Here is a 9,601-nt window from a genome sequence, read left to right as displayed (position 1 = left end):
ATTCCTGGAGCATGAAACCATGAGTTCCAATCAACTTTGTCAAGAATATCTACCTACAAAGCGACACAAATTCTTACTCAGTTTGAAATATTATCTTTAGATAAAAGCACACCCTATGAAAACCAGTATCAATTTTGGTTTTCTTTTTGGGTTTTGTTTGTTGGGTATTTTTTTAACATCCCTCCAATTACTCTGGAGAACCCTATACTTCAAAACAAAATATTCCCTTCTAGGAAAAAAATCCAAACAAAACCAACAACAAAAACAAAACACCTCTCCCCTCCTCACCCCCCAAAAAAACCCACCTCAAACAAAACCAACCAACCAAAAAAAAAACCAACCACCAAAAAACCCAACCCCAAACCAACATCAGAATGCAAAGCCATCTTCATAAGATGCCAGACTACACCATATTAAGGTCATAAGACAAAGAAAACTAGGGAATTTGCCCTTAAAGAAGGTAATTCTTGAGCTATGCCAGTTTAAAGTAACTAAAAGGCTTCAAGCAATTAGTTTTAAATACTACTCAACCTTATCCTTGAAGTAGGAGTATAAGAACTTCTTCCAGTCCTCTGTTACTACACTCTTATAGGCGAACTGCTGAACGTAAGCCTTCAAGAAGCCCATGAAGACATCTAACAGTTACCAAAAAAAAAGTTTCAGTTTTTGAAACAAAAATGGGAAACAATAATATATGAAGTCTGACTAAGACTTACCTGGTCCTCCAAGAAGTTGTTCAAGGTAAAAAAGCAAAGCAAAGCCTTTCTCATATGGAACAGATGAATAGGCAACATCAGGATCTATATCATTCAGATTAGGGATGAGGTTAGTTACAGGATTTTTATCTCCAACAGTATTTATCTGTGAGAAACACACAAGAATAATATATTAATCTAGGAAAATTAGCACTCCTGCGAATCACTATTAATCCTATTTATAAAGGTATAGTCCACCCAAAAGTAAGATGATCCCCTTTCAAAGCATTCTTTCTCATTCTTTTTCTTGAAGTTCTGAATCTGCACAAAACATAGTTTACTGAACTTCTTTCTCATCTTATTTTATTAGTCTGATCACACATCAAAGACATTAAGATAAATCACTCTTTGCTCGATCTGTCTCAAAGCAGTTAATTATTGTCACGTCTGCTAATCATGAGCACCTAGTAAACTATCTATAGTTATCCTTCCATTTACAAACTATTTAAACTACTTGATTTAAATGGGTGCTATAAAGAATAAAATACAACACGGAAATATTCATAGCACATCAGGTAAAACTGTATCACAGAACTGAATGAGAGGGCTGGAAATATCACAGGCCAGAAATCCAAAAACTAAGTTTAACTATGCTACCTAAACACAAAACTAAAACGGCCCTCCTAGACATTTACAGATTAGGAATGTGTTCAATTATCACACAGCACAGAGGGAAAATTTGCATGAGGCATTGGAAATTCTGATGGTCATGCTTGCAGATAATTTTGACAAGCTTTCCGCTTTAGCTGCTTACCAGTATGCTAACAAGTATTACTGCAATTTAGCTATACCCAGAACAACTAGGAGGGTCTGCAAAGAACAGCTTCAAACAGTTTAAAAAGCTTTGTCAATATGAGTATAGTAAGATACTACCTTGGGAACAGATCATATACCTTGGAATCAGATACTCATCCTCTAATTAAGAAAGTGTTAGGGAAGCTGAATATACAAGTCTTTGTGGGAAACACATGAAATCAGCTTTGTTTTATTTAGGTATATGCTTAAACATATCTTTAAAAAATATGTACCGTATTCTGCAGTTCCCTCCATCCTCCTAGGGCTTGAAAGTGCCTGAACTGCTCACCAAACAACCGACCACCAATCCTACGTTCCAGGTATACAGTATGTCCCTCATTCAGCCTGGAAATACATTGATGAAGTCAGCACTACTAGAATAGAAAAATGAATTTAGTTGGTTTCTTTACAGATTAATTTTAAAATATGATTCGCATTGCACTGAACATCACACCTACCAAAAATGTTCCCATGTTTTGTTTGTTACCAAGTTTCCCATCCAGCTGTGAGAGATTTCATGAGCAATAACCTAAAACACAAAAAACAGTGACAGATCTACCATTTAGACTCCTCTGGAAAATTAACATCAAATCCCAACAGAAAGACAAAAGGGATCTCCTTTACTGCATTACATTCCCAAAGCCAGTTAACATTCACAGGTCTATAAGCTTATCCATATAAATTTTATTTAGAGGACTAACACTATCCTACTGGACCTTCTCCAGAAATAATTTTGAATGTCGAGCCTTCAAGTCATAGAGCCACATTCATCAAGAAAAATAACTCCTCTGGTAGCACAGCGCAGGTACTTGTTCGTAAAATCACATTTCAGAACACTGGATCCAGGTGAAGTGACAGACTAGTACTACCTTCCCACTTAAGCAACTTCTGCAGGCTGGGATATTCTAAAATACCAAACAGGAAGACAACGGTCACCCCTAGAAGGATAATGATGCATGATCCATTAAAAAGCATCCATGTCAGATATTTCAGTATTCTTGGGATAAGACAATCATATTCTCTTTTTTTTTTCAGCAGTGTATCAGTCTAGTAGAAAGACATATGAGATAAAACAGCATCCAGAGTATTCAGCTTTCCAGAAAAATTAGAATTTACTCAAATCTTACTCACGATTTCCACTTTAAAAGAAAACTGTACACAATGTGAGTTCTAGTGCACAGACATATAGAGGTAAAAGTTCCCTACAAACAATTTCAATGAGATCAATTCAGTTGTGGTTTTTAAACGTTTCTATACACAGGAGAGAAAAAGATCTATTGAGCAGCTAACTTCAGTCAGCTCGTACGCATACAGGCACTCATGTTATTTTCATCTGATCATTATAGATAAGTCTACAATTTTCTACAGCTTACTTAGAACTAAAACTGACGTTGTAAGACTTCTTGAGTTACTGCCTTAACTTTTAATTCTCACAATGAAAAAGAGACCAAGTTTTCAGGTATCTGTTACAAAGGAAGCTAAGATGCAACTTCAAGTCATGTTCTATTTGAAGACATGAACTTATTTTGCACTTACATTTGATAGAGATCGATCACCTGCCTAAAAAACAAACAAACAAACAAAAAAAGGCAGTCAGTTCAAGTAGACCTCAAATTATAATTATACCACTTAAAGCATTTCTATGCATGATCCCTAACTCCTGAGGGACACGAACCTTTACAGTTCTTTCTACAGGGAAGATTAATCCCATTGTGGATTAATATCCATCACTTGATGGATAAGCAAGCCCTAAGAAAAAGCTAACTTTTATCAGTGTTACACTTACCAATAGTGTTGGAGTTACAAAAGTAAGACAAGGATTCTCCATACCACCATAAGGAAAAGAAGGTGGCAAGACTAACAAATCATACTGTCCCCATACATAGGGTCCTGCTAAATCTTCTGCTGTTTTCAGCATAGCTTCAGCCTGAAAAAAGAATTCACATTAGTTTCTAACATCACTTCTGGCTACAAACACTGAACAAGTAATAAGCTATGGATTCTGTACTTCATTCTCTTTCACTTTAGCATGTCCCACAGGCAAAATGAGCAAAGACTGTACCAATATTTATTTTCAGTAGTAGTTTCGGGTGATGGTAGAATAGCAGCATTGTTAAGGGTGGGAGGAAGTGAAAGAAGAGCTACAGATGAACAAAACACTGACCTAGTGTCTGTTCCTTTTCCAGTACTACAAGAAACAGTTTATTTACAAAACATTTTTTGTTAATTACCCACCTCAGCAAATTCGTAGGCCGATTTATCCACTAGCTCCTTTTCAGCCCACACCAGTGTCCTTGGGCCAATCTTTCTGTTGAAAGTAAAAATTCCACTAAGACACTATGAACTAGAAATAATTCTATGGGAAGCTAACACAGGGGCAAAAGTGAATCAAGATATGTGCAGTCTGATACAAATAGACAGGTTCATTGAACTTCTAAGACCTTTTAAAACTATAAACAGGACCAAGAAACAAAACAGATAACTCCAAAGATTTATTATGATTACTATTATACTTTGTGCAAATTCACTCACCTGCTTTCTAAAGCTCCAACCACTAAAGCAATCAAGTAGCAAGGTATGGGAACCTAGTGGAGAACATGGGGAAAAAAAGAAATTTCTTTGTAATGTGAGCTATCAACACCACTGATTCAAAGAAAAACAAAAGTATGTAAATAAGAAGTGTGCACATTTCCTCCATAGTTTCATGCCTTATGTTATAATAAAGACATTGTTTTTTCTCCCCAAATGATAATCCTGTATCTACAAGTACTTGTTTCACAGATGTTTCATGCCAGGGCCACAGAGTTGTAAGTATAATTTCTGTTTGAAAAAAATCTGCATAAAAAAATGCCACTGCTTTCATCACTGTTCAGAAGAAAGTCAGTTTTCCATATTCATTCCAGCTCTGTTAAATTTTATGGATGAAGGAGTTAAGAGATACTGCTCAGATACAGGGCAGTTGTATCACACAGAAAGATGCGGAAGAGGTTCAGTGAATTGAAGCAAACAAGAATATTTATGGATACAAAAGATTCAGCAAAATCAAAACCTATATACTTAATATCCATGCTTGAAATTAAAATGCATGCTAAATATTTATTTAGATGAAAAAAAAATAATCCAAAGCTATAGTTTCTTTATAGAGAAATGTTTTCTTGCACTGCTCTGAAAACAAAAGGGGATGATACAATCATCCCTATAAGAGTTCCATTTATCTGACTAAGCAATGTTGAATAAGCAATATCATATATGTTCATATATCCCTACATTTTGATGCCCAGTTACTTCAAATCTCAATGGCTGTTGGGTTGTAAATTCATTTTTACAGAGGCTGCTCTTCACTATGCCTCTTACCAGCCTGGACATGCAGGACCAAATAAAAAAAGTAGTTTTAGGTGAGCTCAGCACACACAGATATCAATGAGTTTTATGCATTTCCCTTCTTTGTCTAAGGAAACACTTGCCTTTTCTAATAAATCAGTCTCATAGTTTTGTACGTTAGACAATGTGTATGTCTTTTTTAATGCATTTCTCTTTTTTGATTTATATATTTGGTGTTTAATGCATTTTACTTTTTTTTTGTTTTGTTTAATGAAACACATGCCTTTTCTAACAAATCAATCTAATGGTTTTCTATATTAGGAAGTGTAGTGTAATTTCAATTTGACTAAATGTTATTCTTCACACAGATCCACCAAACTTATCAACAGTGTATTTCTAGATAACATACAGCCCTGGATAACTTTTAACATAGAAGCCTTACGCACTAGACAGAGTGGCAAATATTTTGGCTCTGCGGAGAAGGCAGAACTGCACGAGTTAGGAATAAGACTGTAGGCATCTGTTTACTAGCCCAGAGCACTTACGTTCTGACTGAAACGGTATATCTTCCGACTGCTGTCCTCTGGGTCAGGCATCTCTCCATCACGATTAGCACTCATAAGAGCCACCAGCTCTTTAGGAACTGATATCTGAAATGTTACCCAACTATGAGGAATTCAATTGCCACAAGGGACCGTGCAATATACTAGAAACAGTGATAGCAAAAAGAGGAGCCCAGATTTGTTGTTAAGCCCTCTCCATCAAGTACAATGTAAGGCATATAGAAAATACTGTTTTAAAGGCTGGCAATATTTAATTAACCAGAAGAATTACCTCTGACAGAAGTTAAAAATTTCACTTTCTTCAGACTACTGAATTGTAATATCACATTGCACATCTCACTTTTTGCTTCCTTAAGACAATCAGACTGTTTATGCCAGGACTACAAAGATTCCCTAGCTATGTACTCTATGTAAATGGAACATACTATATAAGGCACATATTTAAAGTATTTTTACTTTATAGCACTCTTTGTTGTCTTACTGTCAGCTTTTCCTGATTTAAGAACATAATTCTTTCCTACTACAACACTTATTCTTTGATTTTGGAAAGAAAGATACACATGAATGAAAAATGAGATGGTAGACCTAAAAGAAAATGGTAAGGCTACAGAAGTGCCACAGGAAAGATAAGTAGGTTTTGGCTCTTACATTAAGCTAGAAGTCAATATTATCTGGTTTTATTTTTTTTTTGTAGCTGCTGGAATGCGGCCTAAAATAATAATTCACCCATTGTAGTAGTTGTCTTTAGTTAGACTTGACAGGTTCATCTACCTCTGCATAGTAGGTTAGTTTCACAGCAGGTGTGTCTTGGCATGGAAAGATGGCCCTGCAGTGGATAGCCTGGGGAGGAAAAAAAAGAGCTAAAACATAACAATCTCTCTGATGCAGAGGACTAGAAATAAATCAAACCAATATACTGTATTGGAAATAGAGAGACTCCGTTAGCTACAAACCAATACTTCCTATCACTTACAGCTTATAGTAATTTTCATAGTTAAGGCTTTTCTGAAAGAAGTAACAGCACGTAAGACCAATCAATAGGCACATACATTGATTGCATAAGATTGTGTGTGCTTCAACAAGAATACTGGAGAGGGTAAAGTAGTTCTGGAATTCCTAAATTCCAAACATACAATAAAATCTCAGCAATGTCCTGACTTATTAAGTGTTTTCATTTAGGACCTTTGACACATGCAATTAGAAGTTATGGGTTACTGTACTTTCCCCTACTAGCCCTCCTATACAACTCTTTGGAAACCCAGAGGAAGAATTACAATGGTATGTAAACAAAAAGTGTTAAAATAAGAGTAAAAATAAGTAATTATCCACTCAACCTGACACTGGCTGAAGAGAAATGGATGTTTCTTTCCAGAAGTTTGCTCTGGAGTAAACCATTGGAGAGCTGAAGACTCTGGAGAGCTTTCAAAAGAGATTTCAACAATAGCTTCTTGTCCCCTGTGTAATAAAGAATACAACCAGACTGATTTGACACAACTCCTGATCACTATTGAAATTCCTCTACAAAGATTTTTGGAAAATACATCCGAAGCATTTTCTCAAAAGCACTAAAAATAAGATCAAGCAGCATATTAAAAAACTTCTCCCTTTCAATTATGACAGCAAAGATTAGCTGGTTTATTTTAATTTTAATGTCCCAAGACACTTCTGGCTTTTAATAACCTGAAACTTTTCTTCTACTCTCTTTCAAGAGAACAAGGACTTTTTCTTTAAACCATTTGCACCAGCTACATACATATATTTTTGACACAACTAACATTGTACATGTAAATATAACAAAACCTACTGCAATAAGTGAACAAAAAGGTTTATAAAGCCCGTGTAAGAATATACATGCCTTAATAATGTAGGATTTGTGCATTCTGTAAATTAAAAAAATTTAGATTTTGCAGCCAATGTCATGTTCTGTAAGTAGAATCCTTAAACAGAAAAAAACCCTGAAAAACAGTAATTACTGAAACTCCCTTTTAACAGTGGGGTTAAAAAAAATAAAATGTTCAAGTTTTATTCAGGGTTTTGGAACTCGTGTAAAGTAAAAACTAAGTTCTGTGCAAGACAGGTACCAGCTTGCTAACAAGAGAACACACACAAACCCAAAACATTCATACTCTTATTTTGTAAGGACATATCATAGCCATCAGTGCCACCAAAAGCACCACATGCGTATGTACTCGCTTCTGTTATCGGTAAATTCCAGGTTAGGCATGCAACTCTCTGGGAATTAACAATCCAGACACAAATCAGAACACACTTCAGCTAATCAGAGGAGCTGGACACTATATAAGCTGACCGGGTGTACATATCTGGTTTATAACCAGCATTCCAAAGTACATCTTTGACAAGAAAAGAGAAAATAATTTGTATCACCATAAGGCACACTGCTTACTGAACACTCAAACTTTTAGTTTTAACTCCTACCCTTTTCACTGATACTTACATGGGTACTACATCTCACACAAGATTATAAATTCTTATGATCACAACTCATAAATCCCTCTTTGTAGCTTTTTCTTCCCTTACAAGGAAATTTGGCAATAAAAAAAAAAAAAAAAAAGAAGGTCGAAAGCCAAACAAAAGCAGTAGGCCATGTTGCTGCTGAGGCCTGTTCGTTCACATACTTCACTCGACCAGTTTCATATCAGATCATAAGCATTTCCCCAGAAGGGACTGGCACTGTGTAACATCCCTTTCTCTTCCACATTACATGTGGTTCTCAACCGCACTAATTCACGGAACAGCAGCAACAAAAAGTTACCAGAACTGAGTTTGCAGACATAGTAACCAGTTTTGGAAACAAAGTAGTAAGAAGCAACATAGTATCCTATTTTTTTCAAACAAGGGAACTTCCTGCTACAATCACAGCTCTCAGCTTTGGCAGGTGGGATACCATGGAGTTACAACATACAAAGGAAACTGCTGAAACATGTACTGTAATTTTCTTTACAACAACTTTAATTCATGCATCTTGGGAGGTAGATTAGGATTTCTTCATTCTCCATCATGCTGCTGAAACTCAAGTTCCAGTTTTTAGGGTCTTGGTTTTAGCACAGTCAATACAATACACCTTTTATTATTTGAAAACATGTTTTTAATCATAGTGATAATCTGCAGTTCTACAGAAATACAGGATCAACCCTTGCATAAAAGAAAGGCAAAGAGTCTGTAACTCCACGTGCATTACACTGTAGCAATTCTGAACGTCACAAAATTCAGGTAGTGGAAGCAGCAAGAGTATTACTGATGAGAAGCACTGGAAAAATTGTGACACACTGCACGTAACTTCACTGCTTACTTTAGCAATTCATTTTGCACATGACATACGACCTGGGGGTGGGTATAGAAACTCCCAAAGTTTTGGCTAATGAAAGCCAAATATTAAATTAATCTACAAGATCACACCAAATAAATGCAACCTCCTGATTTATAAGTCCCCTTGCAAGCTTTATGCAACGAACCTACAGGTAGACAAGCAGCTTACACAGTGTGTTCTGGAAAACACCTAAAGGAACAGGCAACAAACAGTGTGTACCTTCTTAGTTCAAAAGGAAACGTGATCTCCAGGGGGGTCCCCTTGAAACTGTGCTTTTCTCCAAAGCCAAATGTTGCATCCTGTCCATTCACGGTTACTTTAAACACCTGTACATCTTTTGAATCCAACACCTGTAATGAAGCAAATATTACATGCTTGTTAAATAGTGTAATAATCTTAAACACATGCCTCTCTGAAGGAAAAAGTGTTCACTCAGCAGAACCAGAAGAATCAAGTACCTATGTTGAGTACTGGGAACCAGCATTTTAAGGGAGCAGCAGAAAGCTTACAAAGCTGGAGGGGAAAGAAGAAGAAAACCAACTTCTGACCATGAAAGTGAAAACAGGAGTTTATTAAGTAAACTACAAAGGTAAAAGACTTCTTCAGTGCTGCTATGAAATGAGGGCATCATGGAAAAAACTCTGCCAAAGCTTCCATCCTGGAACTGGCCACTGTGAATCAAGACGTTAATGCAACAGAAGATGAGTTAAATAATGTGGTGCGCCCATATGTGGCACGAGTCAAGTTTTACTCTTTATTATTAATAGGAGGAGGGGTTTTGTTTGCATTTTTTTTCCCTAAAAATACGTGTCAATCACAAAAGGATATTATGAAGGCCG

General features: G+C 36.1%; 1 protein-coding gene across 1 annotated transcript in view; it reads right to left on the bottom strand.

Annotated features, from left to right (window-relative positions):
• LTA4H (leukotriene A4 hydrolase) overlaps window positions 1-9,174 on the bottom strand; it is a gene marked incomplete at its 5' end in the record, with an annotated part of 13,117 nt that extends 3,943 nt beyond the window's left edge. Inside the window, 13 exons of the mRNA XM_010010641.1 lie at window positions 1-53; window positions 532-635; window positions 717-861; window positions 1,784-1,895; window positions 2,009-2,079; window positions 3,087-3,110; window positions 3,337-3,477; window positions 3,786-3,858; window positions 4,083-4,135; window positions 5,417-5,521; window positions 6,206-6,274; window positions 6,769-6,889; window positions 8,982-9,174. The exon at window positions 1-53 is cut by the window's left edge and continues 36 nt beyond it. Of these exons, the coding sequence (XP_010008943.1) occupies window positions 1-53; window positions 532-635; window positions 717-861; window positions 1,784-1,895; window positions 2,009-2,079; window positions 3,087-3,110; window positions 3,337-3,477; window positions 3,786-3,858; window positions 4,083-4,135; window positions 5,417-5,521; window positions 6,206-6,274; window positions 6,769-6,889; window positions 8,982-9,174 (1,264 nt within the window). The remainder of the gene's footprint in view (window positions 54-531; window positions 636-716; window positions 862-1,783; window positions 1,896-2,008; window positions 2,080-3,086; window positions 3,111-3,336; window positions 3,478-3,785; window positions 3,859-4,082; window positions 4,136-5,416; window positions 5,522-6,205; window positions 6,275-6,768; window positions 6,890-8,981) is intronic.
• Window positions 9,175-9,601: the final 427 nt, after the last annotated feature.

This window comes from Nestor notabilis, unplaced genomic scaffold (genome assembly GCF_000696875.1).
Source record: "Nestor notabilis isolate BGI_N333 unplaced genomic scaffold, ASM69687v1 scaffold30592, whole genome shotgun sequence".
Lineage (NCBI taxonomy): Eukaryota > Metazoa > Chordata > Aves > Psittaciformes > Psittacidae > Nestor > Nestor notabilis.
Note: the sequence above shows the minus strand (reverse complement) of the source record. Positions and strands in the feature narration are given on the sequence as shown.